Source organism: Medicago truncatula, chromosome 7, assembly GCF_003473485.1.
Source record: "Medicago truncatula cultivar Jemalong A17 chromosome 7, MtrunA17r5.0-ANR, whole genome shotgun sequence".
Classification (NCBI taxonomy): Eukaryota; Viridiplantae; Streptophyta; class Magnoliopsida; order Fabales; family Fabaceae; genus Medicago; species Medicago truncatula.
This window is the reverse complement of record NC_053048.1, coordinates 53,766,964-53,788,820: the sequence shown is the minus strand read 5'-3', so window position 1 is coordinate 53,788,820 and position 21,857 is coordinate 53,766,964. Positions and strand designations below refer to the sequence as shown.

General features: G+C 33.2%; 2 protein-coding genes across 4 annotated transcripts; both read right to left on the bottom strand.

Annotated features, from left to right (window-relative positions):
• Positions 1–608: 608 nt before the first annotated feature.
• Positions 609–7,413, bottom strand: LOC11429778 (aminopeptidase P2). 3 transcript variants are annotated; one of them, XM_003626238.4, is made up of 12 exons: positions 6,924–7,410; positions 6,722–6,841; positions 6,006–6,281; positions 5,619–5,791; positions 5,150–5,404; positions 4,491–4,642; positions 3,896–4,086; positions 3,584–3,692; positions 3,329–3,483; positions 2,499–2,591; positions 1,884–1,964; positions 609–1,065 (listed from the first exon to the last, which is right to left on the bottom strand). In XM_003626238.4, exons 1-12 carry the CDS (start codon positions 7,380–7,382, stop codon positions 988–990), a joined length of 2,142 nt encoding a protein of 713 aa, XP_003626286.1. In that variant the 5' UTR covers positions 7,383–7,410; the 3' UTR covers positions 609–987. The 3 variants fall into 3 exon arrangements, 2 of the variants coding, with proteins under 2 accessions (XP_003626286.1, XP_039683484.1); XR_005642980.1 differs by lacking the exons at positions 609–1,065; positions 1,884–1,964 and adding an exon at positions 2,696–2,949 and having other exon boundaries at positions 6,924–7,413; XM_039827550.1 differs by lacking the exons at positions 609–1,065; positions 1,884–1,964; positions 2,499–2,591 and adding an exon at positions 2,736–2,956 and having other exon boundaries at positions 6,924–7,413.
• Positions 7,414–8,479: 1,066 nt separating this feature from the next.
• On the bottom strand, positions 8,480–14,329 carry LOC11421373 (T-complex protein 1 subunit beta). The gene is made up of 7 exons (XM_003626237.4): positions 13,995–14,329; positions 12,425–12,903; positions 12,141–12,256; positions 11,230–11,306; positions 10,510–10,995; positions 9,462–9,777; positions 8,480–8,928 (listed from the first exon to the last, which is right to left on the bottom strand). Exons 2-7 carry the CDS (start codon positions 12,864–12,866, stop codon positions 8,782–8,784), a joined length of 1,584 nt encoding a protein of 527 aa, XP_003626285.1. The 5' UTR covers positions 12,867–12,903; positions 13,995–14,329; the 3' UTR covers positions 8,480–8,781.
• Between the last annotated feature and the right edge of the window lie 7,528 nt (positions 14,330–21,857).

The following is a 21,857-nucleotide window of genomic DNA, read 5'->3' as shown; positions in this document are numbered from 1 at the left end:
TAGGTATTATTTGATATTTTTTATTGCCTTTGTATCTCTCTTTTAGTCGCATCATCAATGATAAATTGTGTATTTTTAGATAGTTGTTAAATAAATTGTTGATTTTTAGTTGTTCAAATAGTTATATAAATTGTTGCTTTTTAGTTGTTCAAATCACATTATTGACATGGATTGCAGGCACGTGTGTATTTGTCTTTTAATCAACCAAATTTTCAAAGGCCTTGGATATTCCTTAACTCACATTTTAACATGTGCTCTTGCTAAACCGACAGTAAATCAAACATGATAAATTGTTGATATCGATTTTTGAGTTTTGAAATACTAAATACAGTTTACACATCAACATTGTGATCATTGTTAAGTTTGTATCATAAATATAGCAGAAATAGTTCGGCTTTGAGATGTCAGTACATTCATTAGACTCCCCCTGCTGCATGATGGGTCGTATTGAATGTTGATCTGAACCTGTCCTTTAGTCAAGACGCTGCTGCTTGTGCTGAAATTTTGTGACTTTTATGGGCGATGTCTATTTGCTTTTATGGGCGATGTCCACAACAAGATCAATTGAATTTGAATGCCAGAGTTTCTGACATCAGTAGGATCCATAATAAACATTAATTCAATCTCCCCAATCATACTCCATTTCATTTCAAGTCTAATTGATACCATGAAAAGCAAAAAGTTGAAGACCGTCCTTTTAATTACTACAATTCAGAGTAGAGACAGAATGTTAACTATAACAACACTACCAACAGTAAAAATTATACTGAATACCATAAAGCACGCACACTTCAGTGATGCAAATGGCTAAATGCTCATTTGCCCTGCCAAGCTCAACTCCTATTTATCAAATTCTGTAATCTCTATTCACTATTTAATTCACAGCATACAGATTAAGTAGGAAATCTGGAGTATAAAGTCAAATAGGTAAGATTAGCACGCCAGAATGAGGAGCACAGGTGCCCAAACACATTAGCATGTAAATCCTTAAACTGTTTCCCTGATGATAGGCTGAGTGTTGTTCCAAAGCCATTGGCGAGCAGAGCCATCCAGCAATGGTGAAACCTGTGGATGCATCAAAGTAGTTATAAAACAATCGACCATACAGGATTACAAATTATAAATTTTTAGAGAGTTTATATTTTTAAAAGGAAAAGCAGCAGCTGGAGAGTGTCGGAGTAATGGAATGACAGAATCCTTTTTGAGCAAGGACAGCAAGGGAAATATTTAAGGGAGCAGGGAAAACAAGGGAAAAAAGTTCTGATTATTATGTACCCTAAGAAAGGTTTATAGTCATGATAATCCGCTACACAGGTGGATATACTGCCATGGTGCCACCTAGCCTATGACCCTTACATGGCATATAACAGAAGAATGATTTACCAACAGAAAAGGAAATCTAGCATGAAATAGAAATGTCTAATAGAAAAGTAATCCTAGAATTTGGCATATGCAAGAGGTGAAATCCCTTGGTTGTATTCAGTCCTCCAAAAAGGAAACTTTTTCTCCATTTTGGTCGTGAATTATGGAGCCCAATTGAAGAACTTAGCCCAATCTCGTATCAGGGGACTGGCCATACTGCACGATGCAGGGCCCTTTTCTTGTTCATTTGGGGTAAAGGGTGGTTCCATGGACATGCCAAAGAGAGAGGATTGTCGGAGGAGATAAAAGCAATTATACTACATGATGTTTTGATGATCTTAAATTGCTGAGTTAGAGTGTGATCAAATTTTATATTTTAAAGAAACAGAAGAATAAGGAGGTGGTTACAAAAGCACATCCAGATGAATTTCTATTACTTCATAGAGACGTGTAAAAGACAGGGAAAAAGAGAATCAAAAGAAAGAAAAAAGGCATGCAATGCAACGCACAGAGCAAAATACCTTTTCCCATACTACTGAGTGGTAGTTGTTAAGCCAATCAATCTCTGTTGTCGATAGCAGAGACACGTCAACCAATTTTATCTGCAGGTTATGCCCAGGTTAAAAATGAGTGTGTGAAAGAATATATGGCTCAAACAAATCATTCTAAAATTTCACGAGAAACTAAGGCGACTGAATGAAAACTGAAAGTAATACTTCAGATCTTTGGAAATATATTTAAAATATAGCAAGCTTTAAAATGGAATGAGCAGCAGCCAATTTTCATTGGTGAAGTTCCAAATACTTTCAGACGTAGAGACAGAAAATAGATTAGTTCTAATAAGTTGAAAACAACTTTAGTACAATATCACAAGCTATTTTCATAGGCTCTTCCAAATACCTGACAATTGTTTATGTCATAAGATAAGCCAAATAAGTTCTTTCAAACACTCTAAATGGGCCTAGAGAACTTCTGTTGGACCAAGTCAGTCCCAGATCCCCACTTAAGAAAAAGGACTTGCAACCAATAAACATTCTCAATTCCTGATGTTGAACTACGAACAGGGGTTTAATTTTGCAAAAAAAAAACTAACAGAATATATATCGGACCAGGGCGATTGACAACCATTGGCATACCTGAATGGGCACGTATGTAAGCTTTTCAAATCCTAGGTATTGAATTCCTCCAAAACGATTTGGTGTCTCAACATTTCTCACATACAGTAGATTCTGCAAGTTAAGATAGTGCCATCATTATACAACCCATAATAGGACTGACAAATATTATCCCAACAGTTAGGAAGAAAAGAAGAAAAGAAGGAAAAACAACGTAATATACTCTTAGAATTTTGGGTTGGGTTACAAAACCAGCTTGTAAGGTGATGAGTCTCTCTCTTTATAAACACTACCACGTGCTATATCTCTAGGCAATGTTGGACTAAATCTACCCCTTCACACCCAACACAAGGAACATGTTGGAGGCTGCGATGAAGGCAACCCAAATGCAGCAATTAGGCAGCAAGGTGCGGGCCGCATTGAAGGCAGAATTTCCAACGTATACAAACTTGGTGATCAAGTAGGATGGTATCTGGGCACTTTCACAGATAAGTGATACTAAGAATGTTGAAATATATGAAAATATTGCATCAAGTAATTCACGGAAAGCCTCTTAAGACACTCATGACTCATGGAAGGTTTTTCAATCCATGCATATAAGTTGAAACTGAGCATATTAACCAGCGAGGAAATCTAGAAATAGTTATCAAATTTAAACAGATCTCAAAAACCTCATATTTCATCAGAAATTCAGCTTGAATTTTTCCCACATATAATTGGTGTATAGGATTGGCTTTATAAAGGAGATAAAGTAAATATGGCTATAATAACACACAATAAAACTAGTTGAACAAAACTGGAAGCCAGAGTTAACATTTCAGAACATGTCAGATAACTGAAGAGAATATTACCTCAATCCGAATGCCGAAAGCATGGTCTTCATAATAGCCAGGTTCATTGCTTACAATCATGCCATTCACTAGAGGGGTCAAATTTCCATAACGGTAACTGATGCCTTGAGGGCCTTCATGAACATTCAATGCAGCTCCTACACCATGCCCAGTTCCTATATAGATGACAGGTACGCACAAATGCTCAGTAAATCAATAAACTCATTTGGATTATAAGTAAATGAAAATAGACCACCACTGGAAGCAGAAATATACCATGCCTGTAGTCAAGCCCAACTTTCCAAAGAAAGGATCGTGCAAATGCATCCAGCACAAAACCAGGGGTATCTTCCGGGAAGACTGCCTGATCAAGAGCTATATGACCCTGGAAATTAGATATATGTGTTAAGACAAACAATTATTCAAGAAAGTAAGATTGCTAGAACTCAGGTGTTAACATTGGAACAAAAAAAAAAGGTATACATTTGCATGATTGACTTGTAAGGAACACTAATGAACAAAATGAAGAAATCAACTTCAGAAAAAATTTGTACAAGAAACTCAAGAAAAATTATAAAAGCATGATACCTGCAAAACTCGGGTGAAACACTCTTTCTCTCTAGTTGTTGGCTTGCCAAAATGAACTGTCCGTGTAATGTCAGTTGTGCCATCAACATATTGAGCACCACTATCCAATAAGAATAATTTATTGGCATCCACAGTACTACAACTCCCTGGTTCTGGTTTGTAGTGTATGATAGCACCATTTGGACCGGAACCTGAACCGATGAAATGAATAGATTATAGGTCTATGGGGAAGATGAGTTGGACCAAAGGTTATATCTGTCGATCTAATATCTATCTGTTTAGCTACAATAAAAGAAGCGTGTAAGAAGATACTGAAAACAATAAAACAGAACTATGGGTAAACATATGTGTCATAATAATGGAATAACAGTAGCATGTTTTTATAGACTTCCTACAACTTTTTTACACAGAATCACTAAATTGTTTTCATTCACTGTCGATATTTTTAGCATGTGATGCTTTTTTGTAATATTCCCTGGAATAATTGGCAGTTAAACCAGTCTTTGGAAAAAAAGACACAGTTGTATCTTTTCATGTTTCTTCAACCAATATTTGAGTGAAAAAATTGAAAAGTTTTGCCAATGTACTACAGTACCGCTTATCGTGTCAAAGCTAGTATCCAAGAAACCAGCTTGTTTTGAGCGAAACTCGAGAAGTTTGTCTGAAACTTCTACTTCTGTTAATATCCTATCGTTGGTAATTTCTTTCTCTAGCCAATCCCAGAACTGAGCAAGGGCAGCAGCATCCCTGCAAACAATAAGATAAAACAGTTGTATATAAACTGCAAAAGGCAAGTTTCTATGTGGACTCTTCTACATAGATTAAACATTCTTATCAAATATTTATGAATAGTCAACAGGGGAAAGAAGAAAAATGCAGCTATCAGCCAAAACAGTAAGTAACTCTTTTAAATGTGAACAAACATGTTTCATTAAAACGGTAAAGAAAATATCAACCAACTACCATTTGCAAAATAAAAGAAGACAGCAAACCCCCACCGACCCTGGAAAAATGATGTTTTGACAAATAAAAGGTAAGTGTTAGCTGAGTTGACTACATGATCTATCACAATTTTCCAAAACCAGATACCAATTTTTTAATAACTGAAACAGAGAGTCTAATGCATAGCTCATCTATATAATCTGTGGATTCTGTATTTACAATCACTCCAACTTAAAAGAGATCATCAAAATATAGAAATCAAAACATGGAAAAACATTGTGGGTGATCCTTGTCAAGGTAAGTTATGGTCACCTTAAATGGCATTCTTGCATTCCTTTCAGCTCCGTTTCATTTTTTATGGCCTTTGCTAGTGAAACAGGGGAGGATTTGTGGACAGCAATGGGGACATCTGAGTTCGCAATTGATCCGTCAAAACCTTTGCTCCTAGTTTTATGTTTACTCTCGTAGTTCTGATAATATCTGTCGCATGCAGCTTTGTAGGCATTTACAATAGCAGCATTAACAGAGGAAGTATCCAACCAAAGGGAGGATCCTCGTGCTGCCAAACTGAAAGAAAATCAAGCTCAGTTCCAAACAGTGCTGCTTTTACAAACAAAATAATTAAGCATAAAAAAGCGACAGAACGAAAACTACTGTTTTAAAATATAAAAAATTGGCCTTTCTACTGTACCATTCTTGGACATTTCCACTAAAAATATGAAAAATGGAAGGGTCGTGAAATAATAATAAAATAAAAATAAAAAAAGATTTCCATAATTACTTTTCAATCTCGGATACAATTGAATTGTATGGCCTGATCTCTATGTTTGCTTTCTTCAAGTGGTCATCCACCTCTTCAGTAACTTTTGAATTGTCAATAAATAACTTAGCACCATCAATCTCCACAATCAAATATGCATACACAACAGGTGAATGTGGGATATCACTGCCTCTCTTCAAAGAATAAAGGGGAAAAGTTACTCTCACTGATTAAACCATCAACAGTGAAAAACAGAGGGGAAAAAAAAGAAATCAATGAACTACTCATGTTATACCCGAGCAACTTGAATAAGATCCTGAATGATGGTTTACAAGGATATATGATTGTATACAAATATCTGTCAGTACAACAAGTTAAAAGAAGGTGTTGTTTGTTGAGATGCATTACCAAGTTCAACAACCACGCAATTTCATCAAGCGCGGTGACAATAATTGCAGATGAACCAGCCTGAACAAGTTCAGACCTCAGAGATGACAATTTCGACGCAACATCTAAACCAGCATACTTGAGGCCATGCACTCTAACCGGCTTATTTGGAGGCTCCGGCCTAGCTTCTTTCCATATTTCATCCACAAGATTTGAATTGTACAGATAAACGAGCTCATGGTTTTTCTTAGAGATGACATGTTTAAGTTCTTCAGCAGCATCCGAAGTAAAAAGAAACTGCCTCCTTAACAATACAGAACATAACACCCTATCAGGCACTGTAAAAAATAAAAAGCAATGCAAATGACACAAGGAAAAGGGAGAAAACATGGTTTCAATTGGTTTAGGAGTTTAGGTTACTAGAAGTATAAACAAAATATTTCAAAGGATGTTTAAGATTGAGATTACCAGTTAGATATAAAGTATGAACAACTTAATTAAGTGCTTACAGAATAAACTCTTATCATATGAATGCTTGTGTATAAGCTAATTTCTATAAACAAAAGATAAAATAAAGTGAAATTGTTTGTAAATAAAGTTGTAGGTTGTTTATATACTTTATCCTGAATAGCTTATGGAAATAAGCTGAAAAACAGTACCATAAGGTCAAATAAGTGAATTGAAAGGAGAGGCTAGATGGTAAAATGAAGGTAGAAAATAAGAGTTAAGTTACTAACAGGATCAATGCCAACTCTAGCACCTGGCGCCAAAACCTCATTGAGCCACTCACTGGTAGTAGGGACTCCTGGATTTCCAGCACGCATGAGAATCCAATTGGAGTTCAGTTGCTTCTCTGCCTAAAATGAAAGAAATAATAATATGAAAACAAGTAGTGTGAAATGAATTAAAAACTATGTGTCTGTGTTTTGAAAAAGGAACCTGGAGAAAATAGCGACCATCAGTCCAGAGAGCGGCTTTATCGTTGGTAACAACGGCGGTTCCATTACTGCCAGTAAAAGCAGAAATGTATTTTCGTCTAGCGTAAGATTGAGCGATGAACTCGCTCTGATGAGCGTCTTGAGAAGGGATGATGTAAGCGTCAATGGAGACATCGGGTTTGGAGAAGAGACGGCGGAGGGCGGTGAGTTTGGGGTCGGAGTCGGAATTTGAGGAACGGTTTTTACGGAGTTGGGAAGATGGTTTCGCTGAGATGGAATTGGAAGTGGTGCAATTGCGGATGGAGAAGAAAGGGGGTTTGTTATGTTTATTGGATTTGAATTTGTAGAAGAAGATTGGATTGAGATTGAGAGTGGGGAAGGAGGAGTGGATTGAGAGGGCGAGTTTCGTTACAGTTGCAGGTGATGATGATGATGATGATGACAACGACCTCATATTCATTCTTAACAAATCAATGAATACAGAGCATATACAACAAATACTTTTAAACTGGATATAGTCTGCGCAGATATTTTTAAGTCTTTCTATTTTCTATATATATATATATATATTTTTTAAGGCATATGTTAATTTATGGAAAACGTTAACCGATACTCAGAAACACTCGTTAAAGATAATGAAATTATATACTATTAGTTATTACATTGAAAATTGTGTAATCAATCCATAAAAATGACAAAAAAGCATTCCTTTCTAGTTATAAGATCATCTTCAATGGGAGGATCTTAACCATTTAAGACCTGGTATCTATTAGGTACTCCCATTGGGGAGAATCTTCTTCAGGGTATAAGACTCGAGGTCTTAGTTAAGACCCCCACTTTTAAGCGGGACCCACACTCTTTTAATATTAAATAATTGATATGTAATGATATAAAGTTATTGACAGTTGATTAGGGGGTCCCATTTTAAAAAAAATTGTGAGAATTTGAGGGATTGAGTTCTTATTAGGTGCTACTATTAAAAAATTATAAATAAGTGATGTGTATAAGTGGGACCCATTTAAAAACCCAAAAATGGATGTCTCAGTTATGGATGCTCTAACTTCATTTTTTTTGTATCATTATTAACTAGTATTGAGGGTATTAACTAGTATTCATGGGACACCGGTTACTATTTATGCATTTGTAAATGCTGCATAAGTATATATAACAAAGTGAAATTAATGTTTGACTGAAACAAAGGCTCGATCTATGGTTTCCTAACAAAACATATATCCTTCTAAATTTCAAATGCGTCATGATATTCGGTTCAATGCGTAAAACCCTGATTGGTTTATTCAACGGGAGGACAGAAAAACTATCTAGAAGAAACCTTTTTATAAAGAACACCAGCTTATTTTTTCTAAAAACAGATTAGTTTATATTCACCGACGGTAAATATTTTATTTACCCGTGCATCTAATAAAATAAATGCCAAATAAATATTTGTAGAGATATTTCGGAAACAAACTTAAAAAAGTGGCATAATAAAGTGGTTTAGGTGAATGCATGTATAAAAAAGTTTGACCCCCCAAACAAATTAAATCCTTTTAAGAAAAATTGTGACAACACATCATAATACTTTAAAAAGCTTACACTAACATTCAAACAATATATCAAATAGTAAGATTCCAATTCGCAGCTAGACTAATACACACATTAAAGACATGATCAAAATTCCAATTGGTGAAACTGGAAATGCACATAACAACAATCAAAATTTAAACAAGCACATAAAAAGTTCAATTGTGACCACTTGATTTAAACAATTCTATGATGATTCTTTTGGTTGCTGACCCACATTGAAAATTTTTGGAATAAGTCGGGAATTCGCCATCTGAAGTTGGATGATCACTAGATTTTTACATTCTGTCTTCTCTCCTCCTTGGAGCACAAGTTATGATATCATCAACTCTAAGGATCATCTCAGCTGCCTCTGTTGCAGATAGCAATACAGCCTGCTTGACTTTGAATGCTTCACAAATCCCCCGTTCAACCATGTCTCCAACCTACCAGAAGTACACAACGATCGAAGTATATTAGACAAACAGAAAATGCAATGGAAGCAAGTTGAGCTAGCAGCCTACAGGATACTTTTTTAAAATACAACATAAACTTGGTAAAATCACTGTTACATGTACTCATTACTCAGTTAATAAATTGTACACTGATACACACTCAAGCACTCCTTAAAATCTGGTTGTCATGAGGGAAGAACCAAGTCACTTGAGTACTCCACCAAGCATCTCATACTATTCAATGCGGGACTTAGGCTCCACATGATACCAAAGTCCCTATCATACACTAGGGAGTCAATCAAATTTAGGAAGGACTAAATGAAACAAAATACAAACTTATGCTGCAAATTTCAATTAAACATTTCATGTCATATGCTGAAATCACCATGATATGACCAGAGTGAATGCAGTGATCAGAAACAGAACTTCCACCGATAAAAAGATTATGGAATGATATATTAAGATGCAGCGTTTCAAAATTATGTACACTAATAAATCCACACAATTATCTGTATTGTACTTACAGAACCAGAGATGACATCAATTCCAGCAGTACATCCCTCATTCTGGTGCTCAGCGCGGAGCTGAGAAATCAACTCAGCACTGTCCAAACCAGCATTATCAGCAATGGTTGTTGGTATAGCCAAGAGAGCCCGAGAAAATGCCTCCATTGCAAGAGACTTTTTTCCTGGAGTTTTCCTTGCCAATGCATCAATTTCCTTTGCCATTACCATTTCAGGCCACCCACCTCCAAGCAACACCCTGCTGTCATTGACAGTCTGAGATAGCACACACAAGGCATCATGCAATGACCTCTCAGCTTCATCAAGAACATGGTGACTGCCACAAAATCAGACGTCAAGGCTGAAAGTGCAACTAAAAATAAAAACTGCCAATCAAATTTGTTAAAAAAACAGCTGTCTACTGATACATACAAGGAAGTCCATACATGTACCACTCAAAGGCACTGAGTGAAGCATAATAAATGGTAAGGAGCGGAGCAATATAAATATAAGGGCATAAACTAAGTTTGCATGAAAGCAATTAATATCCAACATTCCAGCATTTGTCGAAGAAAAAAATCCAACATTTCAGCAGAACAGAAACTGAATAAATGGGTCATTTGTATTAAGCAATTCCTATGAAATACTAATACCATGAATAAATAGTGAAATATTACAAATAAAAACTGCTAGAATAAGAAAACCTTAAGGCTTTGTTTGGAGGGGAGGGGAGGGGAGGGTTTTGGAAAAAAGGAAGGAGCAAGTGGAAAAAATAGAAGACATGAGAGGGGAGGACTTTGGGGGATGATTTTTTATTCATAATGCAAAATCCCTCTCATTTGGGGGAACTCAAAAATTGTATTGGAGGAGGATTCTGGGGGTTTATATGAATTTTTTAAATTCAATCTAAAAAATTGCTCTTTCAAAAAATTGTGAAAGATTTATCCATCCCTCCAAACAAAGCCTAAAAGAAAAATGATCTGAAGTAATATGGTATCAAGATTATAATCCCTGAATATGTAAAAGAATGTCAGAAAGGAATTTATAATAACAAAAGAAGAAAAAGTACCTAGCACCTCTCAAAACTATTGTGCATGCCTGCCCCATTGCAACACCAGAAAACTTAATCAATTTATCCTCACCAATCATAATCTCTTCAATAAGTTCGCACTGCCCAAGCTTAACAGACTCAGGGTTGTCGAACGTTGATGCGATTTCACCACCAGTTACCAGAGCCAAACGCTCAATACCATCAAAATCAGCATGTTCAATAGCCAGTATTCCTGCATCAGCAAAGAGCTCCTCTGGAAAATTGTAAATCAACTGTCTGTTAACAAAACAGTTGATGCCATGACCTATGATCTTGTTCACCTTTTCTTTCATTTTCTCCTTCTCGGCTCCTTCAATCTCAGCAACTTTAGCCATAGAGTCAACACGAACACGAGCTCCATATATCTTCACCTTGTCGGTGTCCATGGCAGTGTTTGCAACCAGTATCTTTGCATTCTCTATGCGTTTGGGTTGTCCGAGACCAATTTTCTTGTCAAGAATAAATCTAAACCAAAATATAATCCAATTTAGAAACAGAGATATTATTTATTACCAAGACTAATGCAAATAGTTCATTATACAGATAGTGGCGAAGTTGGAGATCATTGAGTTTATTCAAGTTACTTGAAGGCTACCTATGCAACTCAATACAAAAGAAAAACCCCAGGATTTAAAAAAAGATAGAATAGAATCATTTGATATTCAAACTAAAAAATGTGGAACTTCTCAGCGATATTACCCTTCGTCTAAAAATGAGTCTATCAATGATCCTCCAGGCTTCTTTATAATCTGGACAGATTCTAAATTTGTGCTTCCCTGTAATTTAAAAAAGGAAATTAAAATATGAAAATGCATATAGTTAATTTCATAATAATAGAGATCACTATGGGGAAAAAAATCCTGATGCATGGCGAGGCAGCTAGCACAGAAGTACAAAAAAAATGAATAACTGTATGGAATTAAAACCAGAACATTGTGTACTTTTAAACCATTAGGGAGAAAAGGCAAAATCATCCCCACAAATGAAATACTGCTATAACCTGCCAAAAATATAACCTAGTTGAACCCATTATTTCAGTGAATACTTTTTATGGAGCATTCAAGGGTCGAACAAGCTATCATTAAATTATATTAGAAAACTCAAAAAACTGTTTTTTAAGGATTGGAAAGAAATTGAAAGGTTATACTCGCATCATAAGAATGGATTATAAACTGCAGGATCATATAAAACATTGTAACCAAACTTCTAAATAACATATAATTTTAAGTATTTACTAGCCAAGCATGCAGAAAAGTATATAGATCAAATTTGTAACTAATTTTTGGGCCTGAATGGATCGACTTATTTTATAGCTTATGAAAATAAATAAGCTTTTATGTTAATTCGTAAGTTCTCACTAACGAAAATTGTATCTTCATATGCTGTTTTTTCATTAACTACCTGACAAGCTTATGGATAAATAATACATAAAATCTTATTTATTTGCATGAGCTCAAAAGTAAGCCAATCCAAACAGGCCCTTTGTAGATTAAAGTTTTTCCACGGTTGGACCAATGGAGATAACATGGCAACAATGCATACACTATGGAGAGATCATGGCAACAATGCATAAAACGGAACTCTGTATTAGTAGGGTAGTGACTGTTCACCTTTAATCTCATTACAGCATCTACAGCTAATTTTGCAAAATGCTCCTTGTCTTGTGAGAGAATTTTGGAGCTCAAAGTAGTCCTTGCAATGTTCATCAGGTCTGACCTGAATTTCTCTGCAAAACCCAGTAAGTTCATGCATAAGATACAGACAAAAGAATGCTTTAATATCTAACCATGTTGTAAACAAAATGATAACAACAATTCTAATGATAACAAAGTATTCAGAGCCAATGGTAAAACCTAATCCCAAAGGAAACATGCAAAAGGGAAAGCAAGCATACCAGCGTCTCCTTTGTTGTCCACAACCTTCTCTACCAAAGCACTACGAGCACACTCGGCTGCCATTCGGAAACCTGCTATTATAGTCATGGGATGAATTTTAGCTGCAACGAGCTTTTCTGCTTCCCTTAAAAGTTCGCCAGCCAATACAACAACAGAGGTAGTTCCATCGCCAACTTCATCATCTTGAACTTTAGAAATGTCGACGAGGACTTTAGCAGCTGGGTTATCAATGTGAAGGGACTTCAAGATTGTAGCACCGTCATTAGTGACAGTAACTTCACGGCCTCTACCTGTTGACTGCAAAATTTTATCCATTCCCTTTGGGCCTAAGGTAGTCTTAACCAAGTCAGCAATAGCCATGGCCCCAACAAAAGATGACATTCTTGCTCGCTCTCCTTTCTCTTCGCTGGCTTCATCTTTAAAAATATTACCAATAGTCATTGTGTTGTGGGAACTCACTCAAATGTAATCAAATCACCTGCACAGATAAATACAATACACCACATCACATGATCAATCAATCACAAAAGAGGTATCATCTATGTTTCATTTAAACACAGCAACAGCAACAACTAAAAAACAAATTTAGGGTATGTTTGGATGGAGGGTTTTGGAGGGGAGAGGTTGGCATATTATTGTTTTCTAATTAAGGAGGTTATAAAGTGTTAGTATAAATCATTTAATATGCTACTCTTTGAAAATTATCCCTCTTTAATATTAATATAAGAAGGGAAGATGTTGTGGAAAACTTATTTTTGCCCATCAATGATTGGCTGCCACATATCACTTTTAAGGGTAAATTTTGTCTAAAAATTACTTTTTCTAACTAAATGACCTCACTTAACTACTATTATGTCATTTAACTATAAAAAGCTTATAGTTTGATTTTTTTTGCTCTTCAAAAAGTCAGTTCCATTACATGCCAACTATAAGCCAGATTTTGGTTGACACGGAATCCAATCAATGGAGCCAAATTCTCAATTTCAAAATTCAAATTTCAAATAGACTTTATAGTTATCCTTCAATACTCATATTCTCTCATCTTTCTTTCATTTTCCTTTCCTCTTTTTTCTGACTTATTCTTATCTACATTTTTTCTTCTTCTCATTTCTTTAACTTCATTTTCTTCTCTCGTTGCAGGAAATTCTTTTTAAAACTAAGAACACAGACAGGTAAAATAATTTCTTTTCATCTTTACAAAATCATGAAAATGATCATTAAACTCATTATTTCTTTAATTTTTTATCTTCATTTTATTGTTGAGCTTCATATGACATATTTAACAAACTACAGAATCTTCAACATCACATATGAGGCAAAACAAGAAAATGTATAAAGATGAGAAGTTAAAGAAATAATACATATCCAAAAACAGTCCTAACACAATTTTACAATTATATCATTAGTATAAAAAAAACAGACTTTTTTATCAGTAGCATCAGAACTAAAAAAGATTCATCTACAAAAGAAATTTTTACATCTCTAGAAATAAAACAAAATCACATCCAATTTCATATTTGTACTGTTGTTGTTGCATGTAATGGAAACAAAATATGTAAAGAACTTGACCTTGATGAAGACAACAGCCCAGGTTTAAGTGTTTGTGTAAAAATTCTGACCCAGATCTGGACAACATACAAGATTGGGATGAAAACACGTAAGCTCTTTTCCGGGGCGGTGGTTGCAAGCTCCGGCGTGGTGGTCACCGGCGAAGGTTGTCCGATCCTGATTTTTTTGATAGAGTATAATTACAGATGAAAAGGAGAGGATGAAGATGGTGGAGCAATGTAACGACCGCCGGAGACACACTGAAGGAGGGAGGAGGCGGCGGCTAGGGTTTGTTTGAGAATGAGTTTTCCAGATTTCTTTGGTGAAGAGAGAGAAAATTAACTTTGAAATGAATATGGTGTGTGTGGAATAAAGTTAAATGACAAAAAATAAAATAAAAAGAAAATTACTACATAAAAAAATACTCTAGGTTTGTAAGAGGATAGAGAGAATTGCTCTTTACACATGTTATAAGACTGAGAAACACTAGTAAAAGACGAAAATGTCCCTTCGACAATTAACTACCGAAATAATGAATCGGCTGCAGTTAACTCCTAAAGTACTTCGGCAGTAACTGTCGATGAAAAAAATAAAATCTCGGCACTTAAGTGCCGAAGAAATCAAAACTGCCAAATTTTTTCCCTACTTACTGAGCTAGCATATATATATGCGTGGTTTCCATTTGTCCTGGAATCGAAACTTAAGTGCCTAAATACTATTATAACTTAACTGCCAAATTCCATTTGTTTCCATTTGTTGGGCTGTAACTTTTTTCCCTCTTTTGCCTCTCAAGGTCACAAATAACGGTTAAAAGTAAGAAAAATTATCTTTCTTTAGTGCCAGTCATTTAAGGCATGGTTCACAATCCTTACTTACCTACCCTTGTAAACAAATATTTTAAATTCAAACCATTTGAATTTAAAGCTAGCTTACCTATAAATTGAGGATAATCAATTATTATATCCTACATCCTCAACTAAAAAAACAATATTTAGAGGACAGGTTTAAGTTCCTAAAGCTAGACACACATTTTCTATATATCTTATACTGTTTCAATTTCTAAATGAGACACTTAAGTTTCGGTTAACACATATATACGTTAGCTCAATAACTATGGATGAAAATTGACAGTTTTGAGTTCTTCGGCACTTTAGTGCCGAGGATTTTTTTTCGTTTTTCCGTCGTCAGTTAACTGCTGAAGTGCCGAGGAAATCCTCAGTAGTTAACTGTCGCCGATTTTCTAAAATTTCGACAGTTAACTGCAGAGGGGGCATTTAGGTAAATTACTAGTGTGTCACAGCCTTATCAAATGTGGGAACAACAATTCTCGGAGAATTGTTGTTCCCACATTTGATAAGGCTGTGACACAAGAGTAAATGACGTTTTTGTCCTTCGACAGTTAACTACCAAAATTTTAGTAAACCGGCGGCAATTAAGTGCCGATGCGAACCAAACATAACAAAAGCAGAAACTCAGTTTTCTAGTATTGCTTCAATTGTTCAAAAAATTTCCAAATCCAACCAACTCTCCAATTTTAATTTTTCAGCAAAATCAAGTGCATTATCTCCATTTAATCATAATGTTAGTTTGGGTAGGTTTTTTTTTTTAAAAAAAAAATGGTAGTTTTCATGTGGTTAGGGTTGATGTAGGAATTGAATTTTTTTATGATTGCATGTAGTTTATAATTGAATGTAGTTGGTTTAATTGATGATTGAATGATGTTAGAGTATAATGTGATTTTGAATGGTGGCAAAAGAACACATTTTGAGTATGTTTGATACTTTGCACACAAAGTGATTGATAAAATGTGTCAATGACAATTTTATTGATTATTTAATTAGTTTAGGTCATGGATATGATCTTGATTGTAATCCGAAAAAGTGTATATTGAATTAGGTTGAATGTATATTGAAAAAGTGTATATTGAATTAGGTTCAATTAGGTTGAATGTGTATGTTGAATGTGTATATTGAATTATGTTTAGTTTAGGTTATGTTTAGGTTGAATGTGTATGATAATGCATTTGATTATTTACGTTTGAATGTGAATGATAGTATGTATGATAATGTTTAGGTTCAATGTGTTTATTTTGGTCAAGTGGTTGAATGTGAAAGTGGTTATGTTTAGGTTGAATGTGAAAGTTTAGGTTTAGTGTTTTTGATAAAGTGGTTGAATGTATAAGTTGAATGATGTTAATTTTATTATTTTTTGTGTAGATATGGCCGATCAGGACTCCATTGATCCATCTAAGATGATTGGTGGTAGGCGTGCGATGAATCAGAGCCACCGGAGGGAGAGACAGAGCGGCCACATCCCAAAGCGGGGTAGAGGTCGGAGGGGAGATGGTTCAGGGAGCTCTCAGGCTACACAGCCTGAGGAGTCACAAGTTGTTGACCCGTCGCAGCTTGTTGACCAGCCTGGGTGGAGTACCTGAATTATCAGGATCAGGTACACCACGATGTGACTGATGGTGGGTATGACCAGGATCATATACCACAGCAGCAGCATGTAAGAGACGATGATGACATTGCAACAGCTGATGCCCCAGAGGTGTTACCTATAGATCCTCCCTTTCCTGGTGGACCGACAGACTTATCTTTGCTCCACTCTTATGCCAGTCATGTGGCGTTGCCACTTTTGTATAATTCAGATAATGTAAGTGTAATTTTTTTAATTGCTTTTTCTTTATGTTTAATTATTTTCTTTAAATGTGTGTTTGTTTAATTATTATAACCACTTTTATATGTGTTTTTTTTTAATTCTTTTCTTTATGTTTAATTGTTTTCTTTATATGTGTGTTTGTTTAATTATTATATCCACTTTTATATCTGGTTTTTTTTTTTAATTCTTTTTCTTTATGTTTAATTATTTTCTTTAAATGTGTGTTACTTTAATTATTATATCCACTTTATATGTGTTTTTTTTTTTAATTATTTTCTTTATGTTTAATTGTTTTCTTTATATGTGTGTTTGTTTAAACTATATTTATTTTTCTATTATTTCAGGTTCGTAAGATCTGTGTGGTTAAACCGATTAATCATGGGGCTAAGATCCTCAGTCTCGGACGCCCAAACGGGAATGATAATTGGTTCTGGGATCCGCTTAGGTTTTTCTCGGCAGTTAACTGCAGCCGGATTTCTAAAACTTCGGCAGTTAACTGCCGAGAGGGCAAAAACGTCATTTGCTCGTGTGGCACAACCTTATGTAATGTGGGAACAACAATTCTCAAAGGGGTAAAGAAGTATAGACATTTTTTATTGCAAAATTAGTGCAACGTAATAAAAAATTATTTAAAAAAATAAAATAATAATAATTTCTTTATCAAATAATAAAAAAATAGCAGTAGTTTATTTAACCTCTAAAAATATAATTTAATAAATGTTATTTTACAAACACACACACACACACACATATATATATATAGGCAAAATTACACTTTTAGTCCTTTAACTTAATTTGGTCATTTTTGTCCATTTTTATATGCATTTTCAAGCTTCAAATCTAATATTCTTATGCAAACATAGACGATGATCATAGATTTGAAGATTGAAAGACCATAAGAAAATAAAATCATGAATTTTAAGCTTTAAAATTCATATGAAAATGGACAAAATAGACCAAATTGAAATGAAAAAAAGATAAAGAACCAAACTGTTACCTGAAATTAAGTTAAAGGACTAAAAATGTAATTTAGCCATATATATATATAACTTTTACAAGATCTAAAGATGTGTTGTTACATTAATAATGAATGTTAAAATTTAATTTTTTTTATATTCATAAAAACATAAGGTAAATAAATTTCATTGTTACATAAAAATAACGGTAAAACATTGATCATTTGATACGTACAAAATACCAAAGAGAGTAGTAGAAAAAGAATGATGTGTATAGATTTGAAGTGAGGCATTAACGGACGAGGTATAAACTGTTTAAGAGACAAGTTTTAAAAAAGAGTGATACAAGGGTCAGGTTATCACTTCAGAATTTTTAAATAATTGTTGTAAACTAGACAAGTTGTCACTTCGCAAAATTTTTTTAAAAAATTATTATAAACAAGACATGCTGATATAAATTTTAAAATAAGTATTAAACATATTTTGGTAGTGGCCGGTGTTTGAACCCCGGACCTTGCATATATTATGCATTGTCCAAACAAACTGAGCTAAGCTCACGAGGACATAAGTATTGAACATATGATTTGTCATCACTAATATATATTATAAAATAATTATTATACACGAGACAAAAGATACACTGATATATATTATTAAACATTATTCTTCTTCCTTTAAAAAAACATTATTCTCCTTTTCTTTCAAACCATAACGTAAGTGAAAAACTAACTTAAAAAAAAAAAAAATTATACACGGCATTTGTTATCATTGAGTACAAATTCAAAATAATTATAACACAAAGAGACAAGTGGTAGCCGATATGAATTTTAAGATAATTATTAACCAGGTGACATGTCATCATTGATATATATATATATATATATATATATATATATTATAAAATATTTATTATACATGAAACAAGTTGTTATTGCTAACTTAAAAAAAAACTTTAATAATTATTATTATGGCGAAATTGTCACTGATACAGATCTACTAACATCCCTAAAAAACGAAGTCCAGCAAAATAAATAAATTAGTCTACAGTTATCGGTGGAAATTAGTTATACATGACCATTATCTGTACTTAGTTTTTTAAAAAACTAATAAATTAGTTTCGCTATATTTATATAAAAGAGTAGTGATGAGTTCGCGAGGAAAAAATCGCTAAAACATGTATTCTCTATTTTTTAATTATAATATAAGTGAAAAATTAACTTAAAAATTTAAAATATCAGTATTATACGTGATACATGTTATTATTGAGTACACATTAAAAAAAATTATAACATAATAAACAAGTTGTTGCTCATGTAAATTTCAAAATAATTATTAACCATGTGACATGTCATCACTTATATATATTATAAAATATTTTTTTGAGGGATTATATTATAAAATATTTGTATACACGAAACAAGTTGTCATTGTTAACTTTACAAATTTACTAACATCTACTTCTACTAACAATATATATATAATCGAAGTCCTTCAAAATTTCATAACCGTCCTTATTAAAATTCACTATTTTCTTAATTTTATGTGTTAACTTTAAAAGATTTATTATACACGAAACAAGTTGTCATTGTTAACTTTAAAAATTATTATTATACACGGGCAAAGTCGTTACTAATACAAATCTACTAACATATACTTCTACTAATAATTATTTTTATACACTGACGAAGTCATCACTGATACAAAATCTACTAACATCTACTTCTACTAACAACAATAACAATATATAAAAATCAAAGTCCACCAAAATTTAATAATAATCCTTATTAAAACTCATTATCTTCTTAATTTCATGTGCATAATTGTCATTTTTCAAAGTTTAATTTATTTTTTAAAAAAAACTAATTACGGACAACGATCATCACAAGTGTAACTAATTTCCGCTAATAACTATGTAATTAATTTATTTATTTTGATGGACTTTATTTTTATATATATATTGTTAGTATAGTTAGATGCATGCTTCATTTTTTAATCATAATATAAGTGAAAAAATAACTTAAAAATTTAAAAAATCAGTATTATACGTGATACATTTTTTTATCCCTTATACGTGATACATGTTATCATTAGGTACAAATTTAAAATAATTATAACAAAAGAGACAAGTTTTCGTTAATATAAATTTCAAGATAATTATTAACTATGTGAACACTGATCTATATATTATAAAATATTTATTATACATGAAACAAGTTGTCACTGTCAACTTTAAAAATTATTATTATACACGGGCGAAGTCGTCACTAATACAAATCTACTAACATCTACCTCTACTAATAATTACTTTTATACACGGGTGAAGTCATCACTGATACAAATTTACTAACTTCTACTTCTACTAACAATAATAACAATATATAAAAATCAAAGTCCACCAAAATTTCATAATCGTCCTTATTAAAACTCATTATCTTCTTAATTTCATGTGTTAACTTTATAAGATTTACTATACACGAAACAAGCTGTCACTGTTAAACTATTATTATACAAGGGCGAAGTCGTCACTGATACAAATCTACTAACATCTAATTCTGCTAACAATATATAAAAATCAAAGTCTAGCAAATTTTCATAATCATCCTTATTAAAACTAATGAATAATAATTCGACATTTTAGTTGATGACTTTTCTAAAAAAAATTCATAATCATCTAATTATGTACCAATACATTAACATTGCATCTCAATTGTCTTTTCTATATTTTTAATTGATTTTAAGTGTCTTCTACTAATTCAAAAAAGTTTAAATTACCTAATCAATGCAATTTTACTTTATTCTACAATCAAACATATAATACACAAATAATTCGACATTTACTTTACATTTACATAAAATTGAATTATATCAAAATTCTTATTAAAATTTAATGATCTTTTACAAATAACAAACATTTATTGTACTTGTGCGTCAGCACGAGTTTGTTACTAGTTAAAATCTAAAACATTTAATAAAAAATATAAGCCTAAACCCTAAAAAATCATCCATCGTAACATGGGTTAAAGACTAGAAATGAAGTTATTAGTACCGAATAACTAACGTGTTGTTGAGTATTTGTAGGAAAAGCAGGTATAAGTATTGATTCGTTGATTAATCTAAATCGTGGTATGAAAAACAAAATAGAAAAAATAAAGCATAAGGATTAGAGTTATTCGGCGGCATTAGGGTTTGATTAAAAAGTATTGCAACATAGACACAGAAACAAAATTGGACTTGTGCGGGCATAGTTGAGAATTGAGCTTGGGTAGTGAAAAAGTGGATGTGATGCAATGCAGAGTGAAAAATGAAGATACGAAATGCATAGAAAATAGTATGATGAATAATGAAATAAAAGACGCACCGTGATCGATCGGGGAAGAGATGAGTGTAGTAGGCTTTGCTGTGAGAGGGAGAGAGTGAAATGTGAAGACACCAGAGTCAGAGAGCGCGAGAGTTTGGCTAGGTTGAGAAAGAGTACAGTATATACTCAAATGATGTCACTTTGATTTCCCTAACAAACCTTCATTTTGAACCGTAAAAATAATACAAGGAGATCTATATCTATATTTTATATGTTTTCAATTTTATTTTATTTTTTGACAAAATATATTTTCAAAAATGTTAGATCTCATTTTTTAAATTGTGAAAGAAAAATGTTAGATTTAGATCATCTTATGTTGGTTAACTAGTGTGTGACCTGTGACGTTGCACTGGCCGATTATTCGTTGGGAATATCAAAAATTAATCGCTTATCATCGCAAATTGGAAATGAAACAAAATATCAAATTTGTACACAACACTCGTCCACATTGATTTAATTTTTAATGTTTTAATTCAAGATATATAAATGACAGATGCAAACGTCAATACGCAGTAGAGGAAAAATCAATAAGTTTTCAATCATTTACCATTCATGATCAAGGATACTACGCACACCGTGACACGACTATTACGTGTGATGATAGTTGGTTACTTAATTACTATCACATAAATGAAAAAAATAATATCAAAGTTGTTACCTATTATGAAAATATATCGAAACAAATACGCTTATGCAACAATGCATTAACACGTACAAATAAAATATTTATTACATTATCGATAAGTCCTAACTCAATTGGCAAAAATGTCGAAATTGTTAGGCTGGATGTCATGATCGGGGTTCGAACCCCGTTACCTCCACTTGTGTGTGTGAGTTTATAATGGCTTTGCCATTCCGTCTATCTACCCAAAAAAATATTATTACATTGATGACCTTAATAATATATTC

What these genes read in the sequence shown, in the direction of transcription:
- LOC11429778 (XM_003626238.4), bottom strand. Translation starts at nt 7,382, where the DNA reads ATGAATATGAGGTCGTTGTCATCATCATCATCATCATCACCTGCAACT. An exon ending in CTTTCGGCATTCGGATTGAG is followed by an intron (nt 2,592 to 3,328) that starts GTAATATTCTCT and finishes CTTAACTTGCAG; the next exon opens with AATCTACTGTATGTGAGAAA. An exon ending in ACTCAGTAGTATGGGAAAAG is followed by an intron (nt 1,066 to 1,883) that starts GTATTTTGCTCT and finishes ATGCATCCACAG; the next exon opens with GTTTCACCATTGCTGGATGG.
- LOC11421373 (XM_003626237.4), bottom strand. Translation starts at nt 12,866, where the DNA reads ATGACTATTGGTAATATTTTTAAAGATGAAGCCAGCGAAGAGAAAGGA. An exon ending in ATGCTGTAATGAGATTAAAG is followed by an intron (nt 11,307 to 12,140) that starts GTGAACAGTCAC and finishes TTTAAATTACAG; the next exon opens with GGAAGCACAAATTTAGAATC. An exon ending in TTGATGTCATCTCTGGTTCT is followed by an intron (nt 8,929 to 9,461) that starts GTAAGTACAATA and finishes TACTTCTGGTAG; the next exon opens with GTTGGAGACATGGTTGAACG.